This window comes from Otolemur garnettii, unplaced genomic scaffold (genome assembly GCF_000181295.1).
Source record: "Otolemur garnettii isolate 467f Iridium unplaced genomic scaffold, OtoGar3 scaffold00022, whole genome shotgun sequence".
In the NCBI taxonomy this organism is placed as follows: domain Eukaryota; kingdom Metazoa; phylum Chordata; class Mammalia; order Primates; family Galagidae; genus Otolemur; species Otolemur garnettii.
In genome coordinates, this window is record NW_003852417.1 from 8,396,244 (window position 1) to 8,423,026 (window position 26,783).

At 41.6% G+C, this 26,783-nt stretch overlaps 1 protein-coding gene across 4 annotated transcripts in view; it reads right to left on the reverse strand.

Moving 5' to 3' along the window:
• Nucleotides 1-433: 433 nt before the first annotated feature.
• The window catches only part of FAM49A (family with sequence similarity 49 member A), a 109,631-nt gene continuing 83,281 nt past the window's right edge, over nt 434-26,783 (reverse strand). For all 4 annotated transcript variants that reach the window (XM_023511848.1, XM_023511845.1, XM_023511846.1 and 1 more), the window contains 9 exons: nt 14,897-15,018; nt 13,573-13,678; nt 11,403-11,539; nt 10,886-10,963; nt 10,592-10,708; nt 10,420-10,499; nt 8,601-8,727; nt 2,837-2,907; nt 434-800 (listed from right to left, as the gene is read on the reverse strand). In XM_023511848.1, the coding sequence (XP_023367616.1) occupies nt 737-800; nt 2,837-2,907; nt 8,601-8,727; nt 10,420-10,499; nt 10,592-10,708; nt 10,886-10,963; nt 11,403-11,539; nt 13,573-13,678; nt 14,897-15,018 (902 nt within the window). In that variant the 3' untranslated portion in view covers nt 434-736. The remainder of the gene's footprint in view (nt 801-2,836; nt 2,908-8,600; nt 8,728-10,419; nt 10,500-10,591; nt 10,709-10,885; nt 10,964-11,402; nt 11,540-13,572; nt 13,679-14,896; nt 15,019-26,783) is intronic.

The following is a 26,783-nucleotide window of genomic DNA, read 5'->3' on the forward strand; positions in this document are numbered from 1 at the left end:
ACGCCCATTTATCCCCCACCTCCAAGGCAACCACCTTCATCAGCCTGGCTGCAATAGCACACCTATCTACTCCTGCTGCCCCTCCATGAACTGATTGAAATAAAGGTAATTTTCCTCTTGCAAATTTAAAAAGGAATTTAGAGAGGTATAAATCCAGATGGAAAAGGAATATGCTGATTAATCAAACACGTGCACACAGATAAGCTGCACGTGCGGTTTGCAGTCTGCGGACAGAGAGGGTGTGTGCTGAATTCAAAACACTTGGGTTTGCCTCTCTACATGCATTTTTCTGTTCCTGGATTCCTTTCTCCCTCTGTCAGGATAACAGTTGTGTTTCTTGTAGCTGAGCCAACACAGGAAATCAAATATTTTGTGTTTCTATAAACTATACTTCCCAGAGAGATAACACATCTAGAATTAAAACACTACCACAAACTATTAGGAATTTCTGATTGTTATAGGTGTCATTAAAGGACTCCAGTAGCAAAGATCAAAGTCTCCAATTTTGCCTTTGGAGAAGAGGGTTTCCTTTCAGACATCAAAGGTAAGGCTCTCAAGTCAATTTATGCTCTGCTGGGTTGAGTCAGTCAGGATACAGATTAAGGTCCATATATTTCAGTGACAAGAAGGAAACAGTTATGTAAATACGCAAGTATTAACATCAATCTGTATTAAATTATGTAAACATATACATCTTCTGAGGTCAGCACATAGATCCTCCTCTGTGAGCAGAGCTCTACTGAAGCATTGCTCGAATCTGTTTGGAAGTCGATTCATCATTCAAGTGCTTTGTAGTGAACCTGGATGGAGAGAGAATGAGAGCGGTGAGTTGCAAATGCCGCTCTGGGAAAATTTTAATAAACATTTGCTGGCCCATATTTACCTTGGAAAACAATTGATATTTTAAATCAAACTGGGGCTCAATTCTTTAGACAAAGAGACACATTTCAATGCTCATAGCATTCTCAGACAGATTGTATATTTGATTCTTCCTTCCAAAGGAATTTTGTATTAGGGTTAATAAACCAAGTAGTTTTTTTTTTTTTTTAAACCTAATCGAATAATTACACAGAGGAGATAAAACGATGTCCTTTTCTAAAGAGCTAGACTTCACATGACCAAGTGTAGAATCTGGACCACTGAAGCAACCCTGCTGAGTCACAAATTTCAAAATAGGGGTTTGCAAAGCAACATCCTCCCCAAACTGGGATATTTATTGCTCTACTTTCACTGCAACACTTAACTTCCACCACAAGGGGGCACAAATGCAGGTAAACACACCAACCAAAGTCCTGCAATCCGCAGCCTCCCCTTAACCTGGTAGAGAAATCACTTAAGAAAAGGAAGGAAAGGAAATTAACATATAATAAAACCTTAACCATGTCCTAGGTATTGTATGTACATTTCTATCTATCATGCTTATTATCTCTTTGCAGGCAAGGTTATAGCCTTCATTTTACAGATGAGAAAACTGAGATTCAGGAAGGTTAAATGACCCATTCCAGATCACAAAGATAACATTTCAAGATTAGGTTGAACAACTGGCGACTTCTGATTCAAATCTTGATCTGGCTACCTTGGAAGCTTGTGCTCTTCTCACATCATCACAGCGTCTTCAGGAGACACAAATACCAACCACTCTGGGGAGACCCATAACATAACAAAGTGCTTTGGTTGACTGAATTAAGCTGGAATGTTCCCAAAACTTTAGAAATTGAAGTCTTTTTATTGTATGTAGAAAGGCAGCCTGGTATGATATGGATGCCGGTGGTTTACCCCCTGAATATTCACATAAGGGTCTTATGTTAATAATGTATCTGTTTTGAAGGATGATGACTTAGCTGCTCAGCAAAATGGCATCAGCCTCAGTCTCCTTTGTTCATTTCATGTGTGTCTCATTTTCTTCGTTTATCAAATGGAGATGATAGATGAGCCTTGCCTCTCTGAGTGGTGACAGTTGAGACAATGCAATTATACGTGGAGTATCAGACCTGAGTGTTGCACACAGGCAGAGGATTAGTGATCTGTTCCATACACGGCATTGAGGGGAACTGAGGGAAAGCAAACCATGAACGTTCTGCACTACGATCCAGTATTGGAATGATTCACAGAGTGGTATGATTCAACCTATTCTTGTAGATGCGTGATAGTCGAAAAATCAGATTCCCCTTTCTGAAGTGAATTAAACACATGCATCTTGGGGAAGGGAGCAGGTGTGAGGGGATATCTTGTTAGCTGTGACAGGCTGAAACATGCCATAGCTGGCCAAACAGTGGCTTCTCAGTTCTGGATAATGCACATGTGAATCACCTGGGGAACTTTCGTACAAATAAACACACACAAGGAGGCTTCCTGGGCCCCACACTCAGAGATCCTGATTCATTTATCTGGGTCAGAATGTTTTCAGAATCTGCCCATGTAACCTTCATGTGCATTGGGGTTTGAGAACCACTGGTGAAGGGGGTAGGAAGTCACTGATGCCTCTTGTTCTGAGGTATCTCTAGTAACCACAAAAAAAAAAAAACAAACTAATATTTCTGTAGTGCTACAGAGAATTAGGTCCATGACATGCAGGGTCACCCAGCTTGGCTATTTATTGTATGACTTCTGACAAGTTATTTGACTTCTCTAAATCTCCGTTTTATCCTTCTGTAGAAAAAGGGTGATAAAAATGGGGCTGACCTCAACAGGTGATGAGGTCATATGCGTTATGAGGTTAAAATACACAAAAGATAAAGCCTGGTTTCCCCCCTTGATCCCCAATGTATGCACATTCGCAATAGCCCTGTGGGGTTGACTGCCCCATGCTCATGTCTACTGCAAAGCTGAAGCTCACCTGAGGGCATTCAGCAGCCCCTCCACACTGTCTGGGGCCTGTTCCTTCAAAACCTTTATGCAGCCTTTCATCTAGAGGAAGAAAGCACATGTTCTATTAATACCTTAGTAATATTGTACATACTAATATCTCTCTGTAATGACACCCGTCTGTAATGACAGCACATTATTTCTGCCCATAGAAGTCAAACACAGAAATGATCAACTGGTTTTCCTCCCCTCTTAGGAGAATGGAGACTGAAGACCCTATTCTTGGCAAGGGAAAGCAACCCCAGATAAAGAGAAAAATTAAAAAGTAAGCTGAGTGAGTCAGAACAAAGCAAAGTCAGCTAGTTTACATTTAAGCTGGCCATTGCTAGCAAGCTTCCTGCCTTTTCTGAAATTCTATCCTGTTGGGGAGATAGCTTACAAACACCCTGCTGGCTCTGTGAGCACTCTGAGGAAAATAATGGCCATAGAAGAGACTGTGGCAATTCCTAGAAAAAGATACCTCTTCTAGGGTGTTTCCTGCCCCTTAAGCAGGCAAAGCAGATGATACCCATTGTGGAGATTGGCATTTGCTTGGAACAGAGATCAAGGGAGTAGCTCGAGCCCTGAGACACGGGCAGAAGAGCTTATATCCCTTCGCAGAGGAAGATCCTCTGTGGTGGTGATGGAAGGAAATGCCTCCCTCCCACCAATTCCTCAGAGGAAGTTAAGACTGGTGGTGGTGGCTTTTCATTCCACAGAGAAGTAGTGGAGTTTAACACTTCCCAAGAAATCTGTGTGTGTGATCTCAAGTAGAAGGCTATCCCAATACAAGGCTCAGATTTCAGATTCCCCTAAGGTTAATAACAATAATGGGAGCCGGTATGCTTAATCAGAGAATCTGCTGGCATCTTTGTTTCCTCCCTTATCTTAAACTCTGGCCAAATAAATAAACTCCAGACTTCAATAAAATCAGAGTGGAGCAAACACTCTGGGCCATTGCTAGAATCCCCAACGGGCAATGGACTCCTGAGCTCCCACTTTCAATTCTACTCTGTCTCAAGTCTCTTTCTTTACCTTTGCTTCTAACTCTATATTTTTTCAGTCAATTGCCACCAGTTTCCACAGGTCGTAGAGGACCCTGCTCCTGGGTGAGACCCCGAAACTACCCTTCAAGTTGGTAAGTTGCTCCTTTGGGCTTCTAGAGGGTATGGTCACAAGCATAATACTTTCCATACTGTGCTGCAATTGTATATTTTACTTGCTAAGCATTTAAGGACAATGACTCAAGGCTTTATTCTTGTCTTGTTCTCCAGAGTCAAGAACAGAACTTTCCCACTACTCAGTGCCCAGTGGAGATTTACTGAATGTATTACGAAACCACTGTGATCTTTCTGCCCAGAATGCATTTGGTCCTTCACCTGTTTGACTGAAAAACTATTTATTTTAGGAATTAGCTGAAGATCGGCAACTTTAGAAAGCCCTTTCTGACCTCACATCTCTCTCTAGGTAGAAGTAACAAATACCTCTGTGTTCTTAATACTACTCCAGAATTTATCAGAGAACCTTGGGGAGGTGAGTGCCCCAGTTGATTTGTCTACCTCCCTAGACCAGGAGCTCTAGAGGTTTAGGTTCATGTCATAACCATTTTGGAGAGGACCGGTAAAGAGCAATTATAAAGAATGTGAACCTCGACTTGGTGCCTGTAGCTCAGCAGCTAGGGTGCCAGATACATACAGTAGAACTGGTGGGTTGGAATGTAGCCTGGGTCTGACAAAAAATAATGACAACTATAACCAAAAAACAGCCAGGCATTGTGGTGGGTGCTTGTAGTCCCAGCTACTTGGGAGGCCGAGACAAAAGAATTGCTTAAGCTCAAGAGTTTGAGGTTGCTGTGAGCTGTGATGGCATGGTACTCTATCCAGGGTGACATAGTGAGACTCTGTCTCAAACAAAAAAAAAAAAAAAAAGAATGTGAACCTCATGGAGGCTAAATGCCAGGGTTTCATCCATGCTTGCTTGTTTAGTATCTGCATGAACCTAGTCAAGTTTTTAACTTTTTGTGCCCTTGGAATACAACTTACTCATAGTTTGGGAATGTCTGAAAACTGAATGTATAGAGATCATATTATATTATGCATATCTTGTAGTTTTGGGCAAGGCAAGAAACTTTCTGCAAAGAAGACAATCATTCATTTCAAATTCAGATTTTCACATACCATATGTACTAGGTCTGGTTATATTAAGTGCCTCTCTTATAATTATCACTTAGAAACAATTTCTGTGTATACTTCTACTGTGTCAAAAGTTTTATCCAAAATGCCCAAGAGATACATTGATGGAGGCAGTGAGGGCATAGGGTTGAGAATCATTTGGGGGTCACATACAGGCTAGTCAAGAAAGGATGTCAAGGCCAATGAGAAATGTCATCATAGGAACTGGATTGGGAGAGGCCACAGTGTCCCAGATACACGCCACCCCAGGCATAGGATGCAGAGATTTTTGTCCCTCTCTCACAGTTCATTATCACAATGTAAAAAGTGTTCTTATAAATCTGGTTAAGGGCAGTGAGAACACAGATGTGGATTGGGGTGGAAGAGCGAGCAATAGGTACAGTTTAGGAATTTCTAGTTCCACTCCGGGATGATTAAAGCCATAGGCATGAATAAGGAGATGCAGTCAGGGATGCTGTCAGGGCTAGACTCAGCGTGGGTTTAACTCAGTGGGTGGAACAGCATGTCAGAGGTCAGAAAACTCACTTGGTAGCTGTCAAACAATCTAGTGACCTGGCTCATAAAAAGGGCCCAGAAGGAAGCAAGAACAGAGAGGAAGACGAGTGAAAACCCTGTGAGTGGGAGCCAGGGAGGCACAGGGGCCTAGGAGGCAGTGTGAGATGGGGCTAAGCTGAGGGTGACTCTATAGGGCTTGGGGACCCTAAGTTACAGGGGCAAAGACAAAAACAAAAACAAAAAAACCCAAAAAACAAAAAACAATCATTCGGTTCCTAGCGACAGTTCTGGGCTCTGGCTTAGAAACTGGATGAGAGGATGGTGAACACCTGAGACAGAAACCCAGGACAAGGGCCAGCTTTGTAGGGAAAGGAGAACCTTGGTTTGGGGCTGGCCATATTTCAGGTGTCCACAGGAAGTGGGGTCTGGAGTTCTGATGCAGAGTTTTAGGATTAAATCCTTATTGGGTCATTTCATAAGACTCTAAGGAAATCTTTTGGAAACACTGTCTCCCCATAACCTTCCTTTGCTGGCCCCTAAGACTAACGTCTATTCTCTTACTGGCTCATACCCCCTGGGCTTGACTGACTGCTTGGATGATCCCCTCAGCCTGGAGTACCCTTCGTTCCCTCTGTCCATTTGGGAAAATCCTGCACCTTCTTCAAAGTCCACCTCAAACCTCACCCACTGTGCCTGCTTCTCAGCAGCCTGACTTTCTTCCCCCCCTGGGTTTCCAGAGCTCACTGCTTGTCTGTTCCGCACTCCACGGGGTGCTCTGCATACACACACACAGTGCCTCCTCCAGGCCTCACACAGACACATGTGTCTTCACAGTTGGTGCTGATGCCCCTAATATTTATCAACCCACTGCCTATAACTGCTGGCGTAGAAGCAAACTGGTATCTGGAGAGAGTCCTTTTACATAAAAAATAATGGCCCATCTCACGTATGTTCTGCGCTTGGTATAAGCCCGAAACTTTCTTAGAGGCACCTGCAAACTTCAGTGTGAACAAACCTTTCTTAGTGAGACCTGAATGAACAAAAACAGACTTCATCAAGACTATGTGCAAAGATTTAACATGATAAACTGTTTACGACCTCAACCGAAAGACTCAGCAAATGACATGTAAAGTCAAGCTTGTTAAAGGTTGAGGTTACAAGGCATAATTGTACCCAGTGTATTTTTAATTGCTGACTCTGTGACAAGTTAACATATGGCTATGGTAAATGAGAATTTCTTATGACTGCCAGGTAATAAACTCAATCAATATTCAAACAATATTTATAGTTATTCACAGAGTCATTTTTACTCAGTCTATAGTATGAAAGTGTTAAAGCCTCACAAAGGATACAATAAAGATATTTATTGGTATGAAAATATGCCTATAATGTATTGTTATGTAAATGAAGTATGTTTCAAAATAATATGCATAGCAGGGCCCTAATTTGTTAGTCACAATTACACACACATCCACACAAGCATCTAAAATAAAAAGAAGGCACATATATATGTCGACATAATAACAGGGTTTACCTATGTACTGTGAAGTTATTAAGGTTTAATTTTCTACCTCTATGTGTATTTTTAAGAGACAGAGTCTCTATCACCCAGGCTGGAGTGCAGTGGCACAGTCACAGCTCACTGCAGCCTCCCCCTGCGGGGCTCTAGTGATCCTGCCTCAGCTTTCCAAGTAGCTGGGGCTACAGGCATGTGTTACCATGCCTGGCTACATTTTTAAAATTTTTTATAGAGATGGTGTCTCAGTATACTGTCTAGGCTAATATCAAACTCTTGGCCTCTCAAACTTCTGGGATTATAAAGCATGAGCCACCACACTTGGCCAATTTCCTATATTTTGATTTCCTACATTTCATAATATTTTTATAATAAATATGTACTTTCTTGGTAAATAGAAATAATCACATTAAGAAATCATGATGATTCTATGAAGAACCATGCCTTGCTATGCCAGAAATTCAGAACCTCCAAATGAGGAATCTGAGCTGCATTTTTCACTGGTAAAGCTTCCTGCATTCTTCAGAGTTACACGCTCCCCTTCCCCCTCGTCACATGGACTCTTTTGAACAGTACTACAGCATCAGGACACCATTCTGTGCAGATAAGTGGATGCAGAGTGTGTCACCCAGATGTAGCTATGTCAGAATAAATTAGCACCACAAGGTCCTATACTGTGCTTAAAATGTTTTAAGTTATCACATGGGGGCCACTAGCAGGTTGGTGCTACAGGTACATTCTGGGCTGACAGAAGGTTTGCTTGTCCCACAGTCAACAGGAAAGCAGCTGTGCACTAAGATTATGAGTTTTCCAGTTATCTTCTTTCATTCATTCATTCATTCATTCATTCACTCAGTCAAAACTCTACAGAGCATCTATTGGGTGTCATGCACTGTGTGCCAGGCAGCAGGTCAGATATGAGGTGTAGACAGCCATTGTCTCCATCCTTGTCAAAAAATATAGTCTGGGGACCAGAGGAGCAGAAGGCTGAACACATGCAGGAAATGTGTTCCTAGAACACATCTGAAGAGAGTCTGAAAGGAACCCAGCCTTCCAAGAGGACGAGGAAGGGCACTCTGGGCAGGGGAAAGGACTCACAGAGAGTCAGCTGACAGGGAAAGGCATGGGCACTGGTCCTGCAGCTGGAGGGGAGTGGCAAGTCAGAAGATCATGTGGGATTGGACCATGGTGTGATCCGGTATCTCCCAACTCTTTTCACCTTCAGACACATGTCATGAAGAAACGACCTATTTGTATAGCACACTGGGTAAGGGAAGGGCAGCCTGCAGCTACGTGACCATTCATGTACTGTGCTCCCCCAGAGCTGCAGGGGGTCTGCAGCACCACTGCATCCCTGCTATGCTTCTGAGGCTGGACGTTCTGTCCTAAGCAAAGCCTGGACATCTTGCTCTAAGGAAAGCTGCCACCATGGGCTCTGCATCCTGGAGAGATCCTGCTCTGCAGGGGACGGAGGCCAGAGGGAGAGAAGCAGGGGCTGTCTGGCAACGTTTGTGTGCTCCTATCAGGAAAGCGCACTGCGCAGCTATTCTTACGTCGATCTTGGAGGTCTTGCAGAAAGCTCCGACAGGGTGGACGTGGTCGTAGAGGATGATGACCCCCACCATCACCCGCATGCAGAACATCAGCGTCTCCTCGCTCGTGAACCTGCTCCTGTACTCCCTGGAAGACACGACAGGGCGCGGGGTCACCCCCTTGTCAGAGCACGTGCATTTCCAGCCCTTCACAACCGACTGCTTCACACACGCCTAGTTCTCTCTTGAGAACAATTCCAGACCTGCAACAACCAGTTAACACGCTCTTGAAGAAATCTATGGTGATAATTCTCCTTGCATCCATTCACCCAGCAGTTCAGGGTGGAAATCGGGGAAATTAAAGGGCAGTCAATTCTCTCCCCTCCGCCCTTCAGTGGGCTAGCTCATCCTGTACATCACTCCCCGCCCATCAATCTCGAATGTTTTATAGCACGTCTCTCTGGCTGTCCAAGATTATAGAGAGTAATGGCTTCATTACAGAGAAAAAGAATCAGGCTCATTTCTACAGCGCGGCTATCATGTCACTGGTCAGAGGAACTTCCTTTGTTAAGATCCAGGCTGCAGATTGAATTGGATTGGCAAAGATACCTAAAAGAAATTATGGACCATTCACTGAGCTGAGAGTATTTGTTAAGTCTCAATCTTGTTCACTTACCTTGATAGGGACCCGGATGATTCTGATAATTCAGTCCAATTCTAGAGGCTTTCTTAGTATCTATTTCATTATGAACTGGCCCCACTATGACGATGACTATGCTTTCTTCCTTGGACTAAATCTTAGCTTTGATATAAGTGAAATATTTGAAATTAATACCATCTTACATTTGAAGAGAGCATCAAATTTTATAAGGCACTCTTGATGCCTTGGGCTTTCCCAAACACACTGTAAAGTAAATGGCATTATGGGAACTTCATTAGACAGGAAACCAAAGCACAGGAGGTCAGGCTGGTGTTGGCAGGCACGGTAGGGGCTCCAGACATGGTGGAATCTGGAATTCTGAGTGCAGACTTCCCCCTAACAACACTGCTGCATCCCCAATGAGCTCAACTGTTTTTAAACCTAGCAACTAGTAACTAGTTTAGGTACCAGGAAATGGGAAAGAAAGGGGAGGGGAGAGAAAGAGAGTCCTCTTACCACCTCTATACTCTTGGTCATCAATCCTCTCTAAAATCTTCTTTTTCTTTTTTTTTTGAGACAGAGCCTCAAGCTATCCCCCTGAGTAGAGTGCTGTGGCATCACAGCTCACAGCAACCTCCAACTCCTGGGCTCAAGCGAGTCTCCTGCCTCAGCCTCCCAAGTAGCTGGGACCACAGGTGCCCACCACAATGCCTAGCAATTTTTTTTGGTTGCAGCCGGCATTGTTTGTTTGGTGGGCCCGGCATTTGTTTGTTTGGTGGATTCGAACCTGCCACCTTAGGTGTATGTGGCTGGCACCTTAACCACTTGAGCCACAGGCGCAGAGCCTAAAATCTTCTTTCCAATGTATTTCTCACGAGAACCCCATCACTTAGTGTACTTTACCATTTGCTCCTTGCACATTTCCTATAATATCTTTGATTCAAGTCTTGTTTCAAACAAGCTATGCAATCTTTGAGCAGTCAGTTGACTAGTTTGAGCCTCAGCTTCTTCAGGTAGAAAATGGGGATAATGACAACTGGCACCTAGAAATCGTTTGAAGTTAAGGCAGATACTATACATGTCAACTTCAGGGTGCCGATCCAATGGCACACATCGTCTTCAGCACCATCATCATCACCATCTTAACAGACCCTGGCTGGGCGAGCTCTCAACCACGAATACCCGTCTGATGTGACTTACGGAGTTTCCAGCATGACTTTACAGACACTCGTCATGGTGCTGAGGCAGTCTGTGGTGTTCTCTATTGGCAGGGTTTTGTTCTAAATGGGAGACACAAAATGCATGTTAGCCCTGCTAGCGGCTTTTTGTGCATTTAAACGAAAAAAGCACCCCACTGCCCAACTTCACTTACTTCGGAGACAAAGTGCATTGTGGCATTGCTAAGGGTTTTTAGCATCGGGGTGGCTTCCGCGTAGAAGAGGGACATACGATTGGCCATCTCATTATTGACTTCATTCTCAATGTCTAGCTGATGAAAAGAAGAAGAGAAGGGGCAATTATAAAGAGAAAATCAAAATTCTCAATTCCTCTCCTCTGGAAATCAAGTTACAGACAAGGACTTGGTCTTCTCTCTGTGTGCTGGCTGAGGCAGAAATCACAAAAGCCACAAGAAGGGTGCCAAGGGCGAGGAGACCCAGGGACTCACATGCATGTTGTTGATGCGGTTACGACTGATCGTCCTTCTGTAGTAGCTGAAGTCATTCTGAATAGCTGGGTTCCTCATCTGGAAGTCAGGAGAGAGAAAAGACCACGTGTTACAAGCCCAGATTCTAGATTTTGTAACTATGTCACCATTCTCTTTGTTACACGGAAGACAAAGCAACTTCTGGTTAAAAATCAGACCCACAGCTCCATTATTTTATAAAATGCCCTGTTTTTACCATGGGCTGGGTTTCAGGGAAAGTACATTTGTTCTCAATGAGGCAGACCCTTGAAAAGGTTTTCTCTGATTTCATTTGGCAGATTTTGTATTTCCATACACAAATCATTATCTTAAAGTACTTTCCCCACATGGAATGCAGATTCTCACATGCCATATACCCTGCTAGGGAAGGAGCTGCCTCTTACTCCTTTCTCTGTCCCCCACAGCACTGACAGGGTAGTCGCAAACAGGAGGGACTGGATAGAAGGTCATTGAATTTTCACAGCACATCCCGCCTAACCTTCAACTCATCGAATCGCAGGGTAAAATGTAAAATTTCTGCGAACTCCTTTGCCAGGGCCTGCTCCCGTTCCAGGTGTTGGGTTGGCGTGTAGGGCGGACAGGTCAGAGATTCCAATAAACTCTGAAGAGCTTTTTCTGAAAGTCAAAAGGATAAAGAGACACCCTGGAGATGACCAGAAGATCCTTCAGAAAGGACGATTCTCAGCTCAGTGGATAAATCTCACAGGCAACCCGCTTGGTCTTTCCTCCCCATGTTTTACCTGGTAAGTGTGCGAGACTTTGCTGCCTGTGGATAAGGAAGAGAGGAATCCCAACTGTCTGACCAGGCTGCCTCCCGGGGAACCCCCCTGCCACAGTGTTTGATAAATGCCTCTCTGAGCTCAGTAGAGGCCTAACATATTTAGTATTCCCAATTCCTGACACTGTCAGAAAACCACACATATGTGGTTTGGGATCATGTGTAAGAGATAGCCCTTCAAGACACAGGATGGGATGGGAGAGCAGCCCTTCACAAGTGGCTTAGATCACCTGTTTGCAGGGAAAGACTTCTGATTGTTATTTTAGCTTTTCTCTGCATCTACGCCAGGCATCCTTAACCTGCGGCCCGCGGGCCACATGTGGCCCGCCTAAGACATTTATCTGGCCCGCTGGGTGTTTTTGCTGATGCTGCCTGCCTTGCTTAGCAGCCGACTTGTCCCGGGGCCCGCAGTCCAGCTCTCCAACGGTCTGAGGGACAGTGAACTGGCCCTCTGTTTACAAAGTTTGAGGACCCCTGATCTATGTTCTAACCTCATCTCAGAAATATTTTTCTACAAACCTACTGCCATATTTATCTCTATTATTATAATTGCACAGTTTCACTATTCCCACTTATTTCTTTCTAAATATTCCCCATAGTTTCTAATTCAATATATTTTAAACAGCACAACATCATTTCACCAGTCTCTATAGCAGGATTTGGAAAAGGATGGCCCAAGCCTGGCCCACCACTTATTTCTATAAATTAGGTTTTACTAAAACATGGACATACCCATTCCTTATGTGTTGACTACGGCTACTTCTGTGCTACAGTGGCAGAGTTTAATAGTGGGGAAAAAGACAGGACAGCTAGCAAGTCTATTATCTACGCTCTGTACTTTCCAGGGACGTTTGCTGACATCCACTCTTCATAGCTCTTACACGCCCTTTACAGCACCTTTACAAGGGACGTTGTCTCCAGCCATTTTACAATATTTCCATCCATGGAAACACACTGTCTTCTGAGGCAGGCAGGGCTACCTTGGCCTTCTTGGACTGATGAAATTTTTTTCCTTTTGTTGAACTAAAATTTGGCTCTTTAGGGTTCCAGTTCATTGGGTCTAGAGATACCCTTTGAGGAAACGCAGAGAGAAGTGAGTTGGTCCTGCTCCTACCTGAGAATCTGCAGAAGCCCACTCTGCTGGAAAAACTGGTTTGGTTCATTCAGTGATGTGTCTTGCTCTCTGCGTCTAGTCCTTTCAACATCATGGTCACTATTCTTCAAAGCTGTTCAGAGTCTTTGTTTTCCTCTTAAATGGTGGCACTCATTTTATAGCCAAAGTACAGCAGAGCAGGGCCTCTGCCTTCCCCCTTTGAGATGCAAGATTTCAACTCGTGACAGCTTGTTTAGGGGACAGTGACTGAATCATATAGCTGGTTATACCCAATGTATTGCCAGACAGACTTGGCCTTAGTCTTGCTTCTACAAAAGCACCCTGTACCTGTACAGTTTGGATTGTTTTTAAGCTTAAGGAAAGACTATCCTGTACTTTACCATATTAAATGCATCACCTGACTCCCATCATCCAGGTTCTCTTTAGGTTGGCAGGTAACCCATACCTCCTGACTTCTCTGCTAATCAGAAGCGATCCGCCTCCAGTAAAACTATTAAGAGTCGAACACAGATGAGAACAACACCAAAGGCGCACCCACCAGTAGAGACGCTCTACATGTGCCGCTAACTTCAGGGGAAGGAACTCCATGGTAGATTGAAATGAAGGAAAGTGACATGAGCTGTCCGGGAATGGCCTCTTAGTCACCGTGGGGGGACGTGTGGCTTTTCCCGATATGCCGAGCTCTTCCTGCTTCCTTCTCAAACTCCACCACGGAACTTCCCACGGGAGACATGAAAACGACAAACACACACTTACCTAGTCTTATGGAGAACTCATAAAATCTCTTTAGCCTCACAACTAGAGGGCACACGGCATTCCAAGCTTTTTCTTGAAGTTGAATATCGTTGGGGTTTTGAATGGCCTATGAAAAACAGAATTAAAACTGTTTAAAAAGAAGCACATCAAAATGCTTTTATATCGAGAAAAAAATTAGTTAAAAATACAATCCCCGTTGTATTTTGCTAATCTGTACTACTTAAATCGACATCAGTTCACTGGACAGTCCCCCAACATGCTCATTTTGAATGAAAGTTTTAGCCCTTGAACACAAACAAATGGCTGTGCATTTAGAGCCTGTGCCATCTTACTTTGTTTGTTATCTTGAAGACAAAAAAGTGCACCTTAAACTGGAACAAACTCAGCCCTCACCATCACCATTTGATTCTTCTAAAGTAGAGTCAGTGCTCATTACAAATGTCAAAATGTAGATATTTTTCTTCCTGTAATGTGCATTACATTCCTGCCAGTCTATAACACCTACTAGATTACCCAAATTAACTGGGGACCCATCGGTAGAGAAACCACCTCTTTAGAGACTGCTGCTTTCTTAGAAATGCTGTCTGATCTGGGTTTCAGCAGCTTCAGGGTCATGACACAGTGGTGTTCTTTTCAGAAGGATGGGGCACTGCAGTAGCGTGTGTATGTGTGTGCATGCATGTGTGTATGCACACATGTGTGTGTTATTTCCACGGAGCTGATGCTTTCAAATAAAAGGAGTGTGAAGTTTCTGTCTTTTAAGAGATTATGAAGTCTCAAAAGTCAAATCGATGATTTTCCTTTTGGTTTTGGTGATTGCTTTGCTTTTCATTTATTTTTTTTAAATCTCAAGAGACATCTGAGATGACAGACCTGCAGTCTACTGAGAGCAAGGTGGTTTTTGGTCATTGTGTGACACTGGTGGGACCTGCCAAAGGCATTACAAAATGTTGGAAAATACATGTCAACCCAGACTTGTTGATTCATGCTTCAACTGGTGTTCATAGACTTTAAAAGTACATTTCCCTTAAATAAAGTAATGTCCCAACACATCATTGTTTAAATGTGAGACCTGTAATATCAAATGCATGTCTGAGAAGAAAATGACTAATATTTAACATGATCTCCAGCACTATGTGCTCAGATTCATGCCCTAGAATAAAAGGGGCCATTCATGCCTTTTTTTAAGGACACATTACCCTCCTTGTTCTTCCCAGAACTCTAGGAAATACTGGAGCTATTACTTAATCTTGCTGTGTGTGTGCATGTGTGGTTTCCCTCCCCCTCCCAGGGTGCTGTCAGCTCGGTATTATCATTGGCATACTTCTCGGATCTCTGGCCCTGCGCCTTTGTAAGCCTGCAGATCTGCAAGGATGCTCTCGGAGTCCTGAAGGACAGCGCTGATCTGGTTCCAGATTTCTCTCTCTCCTTCTGTAGGCTGGGCATCTAGACAGCAGAGAAACCAAGAGACCCAGAGGGCTGGTGTTTACAGACAGGTTAGGAATAGGACGAGCAATCAGCTCTCACCAGTTCACAGTCCCACCTTATTCCCACAGATTTGGTATTCACTCTTTAATCTAATAAGCTGCTAGGAAGGGAAAACTAACACAACTTCTGCCCATAACTCAGTTCGAAATATTCAACAATCTTTCCATGCACATTAAAACAAGCATGCTGGATTACTGTAGGCACTCCTTTATTTATTTATGTAGAACGCATTTTTTGCACACCTGCTATGGGTAAAGCACAATACTGGGTAACAAAAAGAATAAACATTATTGTTTGGGGGGTCTGCATTTTTTGTCTTTCTATTTCTTTAGAATATTGACATTTCTATTGTAGTAAAATATGCACACCATGAAATTTACCATCATAATCATGGTTCAGTATACAGTTTAGTGATATTCAATATTCATAATGGTGTACAACCATCATCACCATCCTTCTCCAAAGTTCTGAATCTGATAAAACTAAAATACTGGATTAGATTTGCTCTTTTTTTTAAAAAAAATCTAATGCTATACTTTATTTAATCCAATGTTTGTAAAAATGTTATCATTTCAACAAATAATCAACATGGGTCTGTTTTTAATAGAAGTGACTAAGTATTTTTGTTATGATCAAAAATTTGTGACTCTGAGTATAGGCAGGAAAAACAGTTCCCCTCATGTTTCTATATAAAAATACAAGCTCAAGGCTCAGTGCCCATAGCACAGTGGTTACGGCGTCAGCCACATACACCAAGGGTGGCGAGTTCAAACTTGCCCAGGACAGCTAAACAACAATGGCAACTGTAACCAAAAATAGCTGGGCATTGTGGTGGGTTCCTGTAGTCCCAGCTACTTGGGAGGCTGAGGCAAAAGAATCACTTAAGCCCAAGAGTTTGAAGTTGCTGTGAGCTGTGACACCACATCACTCTACCAAGGGCAACAGCTTGAGACTCTGTCAAAAAAAAAAAATATACAGGCTTAAAAATGAGATAATTAACCCTTCAGAACCAAGACAGAGGCATATCCTTCATGAACACATGGGTGTGTAGAAAGCCCTGAGATTTCTCATTGAACATGATTTCATGCTCAAGAGTTTTTGCAAAGACATGCAGGGACTTCATTCTAACCATACCTCTTCTGTTTATCTTTGGTCTTGACTGTGACAATTACCCACAAAAACAAGTGACACATTCAAGCTTAAATAAATGAAGACCCAGAAGCACCTTTTAGCTCTTTTGTGAATTCTCACTTGATTCTCTAGCCCCAGTATGTATTCTTACACTCAGGAGCATTCATGAGGACAAGTGGGTGGAGAGAGAGAGGTGGTAAAAACTGGGTTTATTTATCTCACAATTCCTATAAAACAGGTTAATTGTCTGGGCTAGAAAGGAAGTTCATCTCTGTGTCTAAAATGAAGACTCATGGAGATGTCATCTCATAAAACTCTGCTTTCAAACACTCAAGTCCTAAGGCGCTGAATGCTCTCAGCAGACTTAGCTAATGTGTGTGGGCGAGGAAAGCGTTTAGACTCCCCAGATCACATCCCTGTTTGGACTAATCTTTCTCACAGTACAAAGGACTGATCTCCCCAAAGAGAAGTCATTGGCTGGTGTTATTTTGGGGGCAGAAAAGATAGAATCCAGGAGACAAGCGTTTGGCAAGAGAATGCTGCTGCACTGACCCAGCGTTCAGAGAGGTCAGAATCAGAGGGGGCTAAGTGGCAGGCTCTAGTCACCCTGTGCTGCATGGAAATGCCCCACAGCTGGACCTTTGAGGGTGACACCCAGGGAAGTTATCAGACTAGATTCCTCATCATGCTATCCTAGCTAACACCTAAGAAACTGGTAGAATTTCTTAGGCAATGAATGGTGAAATTCATCATTGCATGGTAACTCTCTTAAAAAAAAAAAAAAGGAACATCATAGGCCCTCATAGGTTATCAAGAATATTTGCAAACTATGCCTTTAAAGAATCAGACAATTTCACCTAGGAACTAGGGAGGCACAAAAGGGTGTGTCCATTAGGATTCAGACAAGGAGCAGGTGAGGGTGGTCTAAGTTATATGTAAGAGATGGGACTTGAGCTGGGCTGATGGGAGGAGGAAGGAAGCATGCCCAGGAAGAAAGGACAGCACAGAAAAGGCTGGGCCAGGAAGAGGAAAAGAGACCTGCCAAGCTGGAAAACAGTCTGCTGGGAGACTGGAGGGGAAAAGACATTCATTATATACTGAGCACCCCCAATCCAAAAATCTGAAATCCAGAATGCTGCAAAACCTGGAACTTTCTGAGCACTGACAAAACACTCAAAAGAAGTGCTCATTGGAGTTATTTCAAACTTCAGATTTTTGGATTTGGCATGCTCAATTGGTAAGCATAATGCAAATTTTGCAAAATCTGATAAAATTCATAATCCCAAATAATATCTATTTCCCTATATTCCTATTTTTGGTCCTAGGTATTTTCATAAGGGATACTCACTCTGCACTCCTGTACCTTTTTTGTACCCATTCATTGCCTCCCACAAACATTTGGTGAAGTTTCTCAGGATATTCACAATACTAATCACTTTATACCTTATCTTTTCCAAACTCTTCTCCAAGTGATACAGGTGTCGTCATCCCATAAGTTTGGGAAGGCTGTAACTGGAGGTGCTGCAGTACAACAGAATTCCAGCAGGGCTGGCAGTTACTGAGTAGGAAAAGTGTCAGGAAAGTAAACAAAAGAAAGAAAGAAAAAAGCAAGGCAAAGATCCTAGAAAAATAACAATCAAATGCTCATTAGCTCAAATTCTTTTCCCTTTCGATGGATGTATCAAAAAGTCACAACCTAAACAAAGACAGTCTCCTAAAGAAACAAGCATTTGGAGAAGAAAAGCAAGATAGAGTCTGTGGCCAAGGTTCCAAGGGTTAAGACCACTTGAAGGGATTTGTAAACTAGTGGGTGAAAAGGCAAGGCATTGGAAGGAAGGCCAGGAAAGGAAGCTGTCTAATCTTGACTGTCACCTGGCTCCAGCTTAGCAGGTCACCACTTGATACATTTTAGACAAAAAAGAGTTAAAACTAAGTGGACTACCAGGGAGAGCTAGAAAAACAAACAAAAAGTCTGTGAATGGTGCTTAAACCCAACAGGAGAAAGATCTCAAGTCAGTTTTTAGAACAGAGGCCATTCCTGAGTGCTGCAGAAATGAGATTGTTTCTGCCTCGGTGGCCTAAAAGTGGTGCTGGGGCTAGAGTAAGACAAGCTCTGTCCCCATCCTAGGCCAAGGGACACTTCTAGTATAAATCAACAGTGACAGTTATATGACCACGGAGACTAGGACAAGAAATTTGGGACTGGTGCCACTTCCCTCCTGGAGCAGACAGACTAGGGGCTACAGTGAAGGGATGACAGCACTTCTGTGCTGCCAGCTGGGGTCATCTGTGAGACAGGACCCTCCATCCCCAGCCTAGCCTCCTTCTTTGGAAAACTGTTTCTTTTGGCAGTTTTCCTGGTGTCCTATTAGAAATGTTTCTGTGTTGTGTAGCAGAGGTGGTGATGGGAGGAGACCCAATCCGTCACTAGGTTTTTCATCTGGGCTTAGAAATGTGTTGGCTGTTTTCCTGCATAATGTGTTGGTCTTACTGGGTGTCCAACTTCTTCCTCCTTCCCTGTCATGGAACTGAAGTCATTTCCTTTTCCAGCTATAATTAGGCCCTTGGTGCAGGCAGCACGGTCCCTGCCTTCTGGGCCAGAGTGTAGTCAGATTCTCAGGGGACTCAAATCACAAGTGGAGTCAGCTTCCAAGGTGGGAAGACACAGCTGGAGAAACCCTGGTCTGTTCATCTGTCTCTTCTCAAGTAGGAAAAGGGCTGTGTAACCTTAGGTGACATTTCACATGGGCTCAAATCCCTGTGGAAAATTCCATGATTCATCCTACTTTCCTCCCCCCCCCCCACAGCTAAATGATCAGACAGTCAGAACTCATTAATGAGAATTTTATCTGCTAGACTGTAGGACTCTGGCCACATCTGACTCATTCGACATTATATTCCCAGGGTGCAGCACCATGCCAGCCTGTAGTATCAATAGTCACTCAAGAAAAATTTGCTTAACAAATAGTTGAATAAGTAATATAAATATCCTTCTTTTGCTGCATCTTGTGGTTTTTCTGCTTTGCTTTAAATTCTGAGATCTCTTGAGACAGCCTTTGGAGACACAATAAGCCGTGATGAATAAAGGAATCGTGAGGAAGCTGGCTGGGGGCAGAGAATGGAGAAAGCAGTGGAACAAATAAGGGTCTGGTTACTTCTAGATCTTTTCCTCTGCCTCCACCCCCCAAGTGACTTTTACATGGTGACATCTCTCCCATTTACCACTGAGATCTATGTATTTACTTATAATAAAATTGAGCATTCACACCTTCACTAACATTTGTGTTTTTAAATGATCGATTATTCATCTATGGGCTCAATGTCTCCTCAGGGTGGTTAACATAATAATAGGGTATTTGTTGAATCTGTCCCCTTGAAAAACTGCACTTATGTTTACTCTTTTAATCCTAAGGCTATTATCATGGTGCCTTCTTGAAAAACCCCTTTGAGAGGCCTTGGAGTCTATACTTTGGGCATTCTCCATATTCAGATCCAGTTGGTGACCACATTTTAAAAATTTATTGAGTTTTCAGATGTCAAGGAAAGACATCTTGAATGGGACCTTGAACAGTCAGTGATGGAAAAGCTTACTGTTTAACCTATCAGCAACCCCTAAAGCATTTGCTGAGTGAACAGGAGCCCATAGTTCAGGGCTCCTGTTATTTTTCTATTTTTAACACAAAGATTGACTTTTACTCACAGAAAGGTACACACACACACCCACCCACCAATAATCTTACTGATGAAAATGGTTTTTATTTCGACTTGCAGCCAATGAATTCTTTGGGAATGTTTCTTTTAAGAGCCACATCGTAATTGTAAACTTCTATCATTGCCAATTATTTCATTGAGACTGAGGAGAATGGTTACATAAAACCAGAGTTATTCCTGTCTAACAATGAAGCTGTTAAAAATCCTCGTGATTTACACAGGCAATTTCAGAAACCAATACTTCTAGGAACAAGTGTACGCAGGCCATTATCTGGGCAATGATTTAAGGCTCTGTTCTGAGCTGCTATGCGGGAAGTATGGAAACGCATCATGTACTCTTTGGCCTTGCACACACAGAGTCATGGCCAAGAACTCACTAACTTCCAAGTGTGCAGAATTTTTAATAGAAAAAGGATACCTCCTTACCTATTAAAATAGTTAAACAGTTATAGTTTTGTTTTCAGGAAATATATTGATCCTCCTTTGGCTCAATTTCCTAGGGATGGTGAATATTAATGGCCAACATTTTGGTGTCACCAGAGGCAGGTTGGAAGAATGCACTCTGGAGCCCCATGATATTTATTCAATGCAAATGCTTGGCATTCTAGGGTGCTAATGGAGAGGAAAGTGGCTGTGTTTGTCAGGAAGGTCTTCCCTGAACTTACCACAGGGCACACCAGCAGCCTCAAATCAAAGTGCTCTTATCTTTGCAAATCAGCCAAAGACTCACCCTGTCTTCAAAAGCACCAGGAACTCACTTCCCTTCTGATAATAACCTATTTAGGACTCTACCAAATTTGGCAAAGACTCATATTTGCTTGAATTGAGTCTGGGGGTTAACAGAACCTAAGATAAAGTGAGAAGACACGATTTACGTGGAGATGTTTTTGATTTTGAAGGAAGCTCTGGCATTTCATCAATAGGATATATAGCGGTCTCTGCCTCTATGACTGTTATATAAACACCAAGGAAAGGCACAGCAAAATGGAGCTGCCGAAGCCATAAATTAAATCCTTTTTCCCCACCCACTTCCTCACTCCTTCAATCCCTCTCTCCTTTAGGAAAAGCCAGGAAACATAAATAATTACCTATTATTAACATTTGGGGACATAAAACGATAATGATTTATAACAGAATACTAACTGCTTACGGAAATACCATAAAATTGCAAAGGTCCATTGGAAAATATGTGCGATGAGGCTGACATATTTATTCATACAGGACATTAGTCATCTCACATCAGAGCCCAGGGCACTTTCCTATGGAGCAACCACACCAAGGCTGGAAAGAGCCAGAGGGTCAAGGTTCTTGAAGGGCTGTCTATTTCATTCACTTGCAATGGGATGCCTGAGGTGGGGGCATTGGAGGGAGTTACTGCCATCTCTGCCACCCCCTGAGTATGTACATGTTAGACCTCAGAGCAGGACAAGTTCTCTCTCTGGGCCCCACATTAGTTCTTGGTAAAAGAGAGAGAAGCTAAGAATAGCCTGTCTCCTCCCTAACTGTAGTACGGTCATAACTAAGATGATGACATAGATTAAAAGAACTTTTAAAGCAAAAATATGAAAACTTAAAGACATCTTCGTTACCTAGTCCTTGTATTTCTATAAATGTAAACTACTTCTCAGGTCTGTTCTGTACTTTCTTTTTTCCATTTGTCAATTGAAGATACTAGACCCCCAAACATCAGATATTTCCTGGTGTTTTCACCCCCTTTCCAAGATTATCCAGCCTCTTCTAAGCAGCCTTAGCAGATGTGAGGGTTTTGGTACCTTTCTCCAGTGATTATATGACAGTCATTGGGACACAGGTATAACCATACATCCTACTGAGGAAACGCCAGGACTGCCTTCAAAACCAGAGACATCAGCCACAGGTTGTGTTTTCTACTCACATTATCTTAGGTTAAAGTCGCCAAGCAGAGCAGAAAGATGGAAGAAGAGATCAGTAGTAGTAGGAAGTGATCTGAATCAAAAAAAAAAAACAAACACACAAAAAAATCCCAGATGATAGGCTGATCTCACTCAACCCCTATTTTAAAGAGTAGGAGTCTATAGGCCCCATATTCAGAGCTTTATTTTAAGAGTATAATGATTCAGAGAGTTCAGAATTTCTTTCTTAACCCTGACCATTACTGATCTTGGTGTTCCTACTAGGTTAGTGTGGGTTTGTCTTGTAAGAAAACCACTTTCAGCCACTGTATTCTAAGAAACACCTTTTTGGGACAATCTAGAACCTGTACTTCTGGCTGGCATGTTACCTGCTCTCTGTTCTATCACAGACTTCTTCTATACTACCTGTACTATTGTGTCTTCAGGGTGCTTACCTCTTATTGAGGCAAGAAAGTAATAGCAGAACTAAAAGAATCTGTCCTAGCCGCCCTGTGTAAGCCTCAGCCAAGCCGCCAGCATTTCTCTTGTCTGTATGTTTTTTCCTTGACATACGCAGGGCCTAGATTGTAACCTAGTAACTTCCCTGAACCTCCATCACCTTTGAGGGCAGGTGTTTTGACTGGTCTCAAGGACATGGGCAAATCTGACCTTCTCCCTTGAGCCCAGAACCTTGAGGATGATGTCATGTCTCTCTCTGTTTTATGACCCTCACAAGCACTCCACCCTGAAAAGTGGATAAAAGAGAGGCAAGAGATTTAGTGGGGGGGGGGCCTCGGTTTTGTAGACATGCTGGTGTTCCGAGTTACCCCAGGGCTGGAATGAACCTGCTTCCTCTAATCAACTGGTGCCTGGAGTCTTCTGTCTGTGTCTGTTTCCTGCTACATTATCTCTACGATAACGTTATATGCTCCTTGAAGAAGAGACCATGGTCTTCTAATGTTCTTATATTTATGTGTCATATCTCAACCCTCCAGGCCTCCCTGCCCCTATGAGAACCTATCCCCACTATTGCTGTTTCTGCCTGAGGAATGTAGGGCGTGGTATGCAAATAATTATTTAATTAGCACCAATCAAAACCAAATATTCTAGGCTTACACTCTCATGCTCATGTCTATGTTGGACACTGGACAAAACAGGATAAGATAAGCCTAAGAGCTCAGTCATCCAAATACAGACAAATGCACACTTGCAGAAGAAAAGTAGCAAAGCTCTATCCCTCACAGTGTCTCAGACAGTGGATGGTTGAGTGGTAGTTGGGGCTAACAGGTTGACTTCTCCCTGCAATTAAATCTAATACACTGACCCAATATTCTACACATCCAAAATAGGCCCTATCAAGGTCCAAAAGGAAGACGAAATCTAGAATTGCAAATAGACCTTAAAAGATTATGAGATAATAGAAAAATCAGTCAAATGTATTTTGTGAGTGCTTACTATGTACGTATGGCAGTCCTAGGTCTTGCCCTCAAGGACCTCAGAAAGGTGAGAGCCAATCATTAAATTCAGAAAATATTTACTGGGAACTTTTTATATGCCTGGTATAGTGACAGGTGATCAAGGAGATAAAGCAATCAATAAAATAAGGCTGACGTTTTCAAGGAAAGTTAAAGTTATAAACTGTCAGTAATAATTTCATAGAACAATATAAGTAAATTCATCATGTAAGGAACCCTAAATGGCAATGACTGTATAGACATTTCTCCAGAGCAACCAATATAAGCTAAGAAGGTTTCCTGGAAAAGAAGACATTTAATGTGGCATCATTGAAACTATTATGTCACTCTTTCTTGGAATTCTTCCCAGACTGTTCTTTCTTAAACTCTTTCTTCTACCTTATCTCAGATCAAATTAATTATTCTTGCCTATGAAATCTATAGCACAGGATATGTCTCTGCTACAGCAATTACCTACACTGAATTATAGAGGGCGGCTTTCATGTCTGCCTACCTGAGTAGACTGTTAGCTCTGGAGCCGTTCACAACACAATTGGCAGAGTACCTGGCGTATAGAATACCCTGCATGATAGTTTGAAAAACTTAACCACAAGGATTGTAGTCAGGAGTTCTGTTTCCACTTAAAAACAACAAATAAAATGTAGTATACACATACAGTGGAATATTATTCAGCCTTATAAAAATAAAATCTTGCCCTATGTGACAATACGGATAACCCTTGAGAGTATTATGCTAAGAGAAATTAAGTAATAGTAGAAAGACATGTGCCATAAGATCCATTTATATTAAACATCTGACAGTCAGATGAGCAAAGAGTAAAATGGCAGTTTGGCAGAAGGGGAAGTGGGAGTTGCCCATGAAGGGGTATGACATTTCAGTTATGCAAAATGAACAAGTTATAGAGATCACAATTTGCCTACAGTTAAAAGTACTATATTGTACACTTAAAGATCTGAAAAAGAGGATAGATCTCATAGTAAATGTTCTTACAATTATAAAAAAGAAAAAAGAAAAACAGATCAAATATATTGTGTAAATTTATTTCAATTTTAATTAGACTTCTTTTTGATATTTTGCCATAAATAATACACACCCATATTTTTGGCCCATACTTTCTGGAGAAAAAAAAGTTTCATTATAGTTTTTTAATTAAATTTTCACTTGTTTATATTTAGGCACTTGTTTTTTATGTTATAAAGTAATTCTAGCATTTATTTTTAACATATTATGGAATAGGAAATTTTATGTAACAAATAATAATTTCACAAAACAAGAGCAGATAAAAGGTACGAGTAATTTTATCTACTGGTAACAAATGGTGTTACCAATGTATAATGTGTGTGCATCCTTATTTTCCCCTTAAAAATTAGGGCAACAGAGTGCACATTACAGGCAGTTCCTGAGTTAAGAACATTTAACTTACATAAAACTCACACTTATGAATGGAGGTTATTACAATAAGGTCCCTGAATTACAAACATCTGACTGACATATGACTTGCACTTACAAATACAGGCTATTACAGGTAATAAAAATATGTACCTGTTCCAACTTACATAAAAATTAAATTTAAGGAAAAAACCTACAGACTTTATCTATCTTATTCATAACCTGGGAGCTGCCTATATGCACAGCAAAATATAGTACTTTCTGTTTTGAGATTATCAAGGAATTTTTAATATGTACTATATATCAGATGATACACAATAATTAATGTTGATTTTGTTAGGTATAAATCTGTGTTTATATAATACATTTTCACATTATTTTTTAAAAGATGCAAAAAAAATCACAGAGAATATTGCTTACAGCCTAATGAAGAAAACAAGTTAGATACTCTACAAAATTTTTGTTATTTTTATACTGTAAGAAAGCAAGGGTTACAAAGCACCCAATGAACTATATAACTCAGAAGATGACAAGACTTTCCTAGGAGACCTGGAACCAGAAGTACTTTCAGGTTTGAGAGAGAAAAGATAGGAGGAGAATTTTGTCATAAACGTACCTCAGAATACAACAACTGAAATTTTCACATGTTTTAAAAGGATTACTATGAACTGGCATGAAGACCGAGAGGCCCTGGGAATCTCAGAGAGAAGGGCAGTTTATGTCTACCTGCAAAGTTCTTTCCATGAACTTTCACCAAATGCTAACAAGAAAAACTAAGATGGGGAAAGGAGAACATTAAAAAATAAAACACTCTTGGGTCTTCTTGAAGATACACAAGAGACCTTACAGAAAGGTCTTTATAGTCTGGGTCATATCAAAGTATGCAACATGACCGTTTACTACAGGGAGAGAGGAAAAAGGCTGGGGAGGTGACCTCTAAGGCATAAGCACAGCAGACTTGTCATGGTAGACAACAGGAAAATTGAGAGAAACACACTAGTCACTCTCCAGTAAATGAGGATTGACTCTATGCCAATGCTGAGGCATAGGTAGCTGAAAAAAGCCATTCTGAGAAGTAGGTGCAAAGGGCCTGCTGATGCCTGCAGATGCCTGCAGATGGGGCAGGAAAACTGAGACAAACTCTGCAGGTCTCAGGCTCTGTTGAGAAGTCTGCTGGTGAATACCTAATATCTGAAGTTTCTAGTGAACTTAATATAACTTAAGCACTAATATAACCCAGAAACAGACTAAAAACACTCAACTACTCACACTCATGGCCTTAACACATATTGTCTGAGCATTCAATTAAAAAAAATTAACAGACAAACATAAAGCAAGAAAATTTCATGAAGATGGCAAAGACTCAATAGAAACAAACTTACAGATATCCCAGAGGTTAGAATTAATAGATGAGAACCCTATAATAGCTGTGACAAATATATTAAAGGATATAAAAGAAAAGCTGAATATGTGCAAAAGGGATAATTTTAGAAAACTCACTGAAACTATTAAAAATGGAAATGCTAAAAATGAAAAATTCCATATCAGAGATGGAAAATTTCACTTGATACGAAAAGTACCATATTAGATACTTTCTACTAATGATCAGCTCATCATTAGTAGAAAGTACCAGTCAACTTGAAGAAAAGTCTATAAAAATTATACACACTATAATACAAAAAGAAAAAAATATTTAAATGGAACAAAGTATCTGAGTTCTGGGAGACAGTAGCCAATAAATTGGCATGTATGCAACTGGTATCCCCAAAGAAGAAGACAAATAAAACGGGACAAAAAAAATATTTAAGGAGATAATAGTCAAGAATTTTCAAAATTAATGCAAGGATTGATCACAGATCCAAGAAACTCACAGAACCTTACACAGAGTAAATACAAAGATAACATGCCTAAGCACATCATAGTGAAACTATGCCAGCAAAGATAAAGGGAAATTCCTGACATGAAGAAAAAGGGACATATTGCTTAGAGAGGAACAGTGATAAGAATGACGACTGACTTCTCATCATTAACAATGAGGCCAGAAGACAATGGAATAGTTTATTTCAAGGAAAACAAAATGAAATAGCAGTAACAGCAACACAAAAAAACCCTAACCTTGACAATCTACAATTCTTTTTTTTTTTTT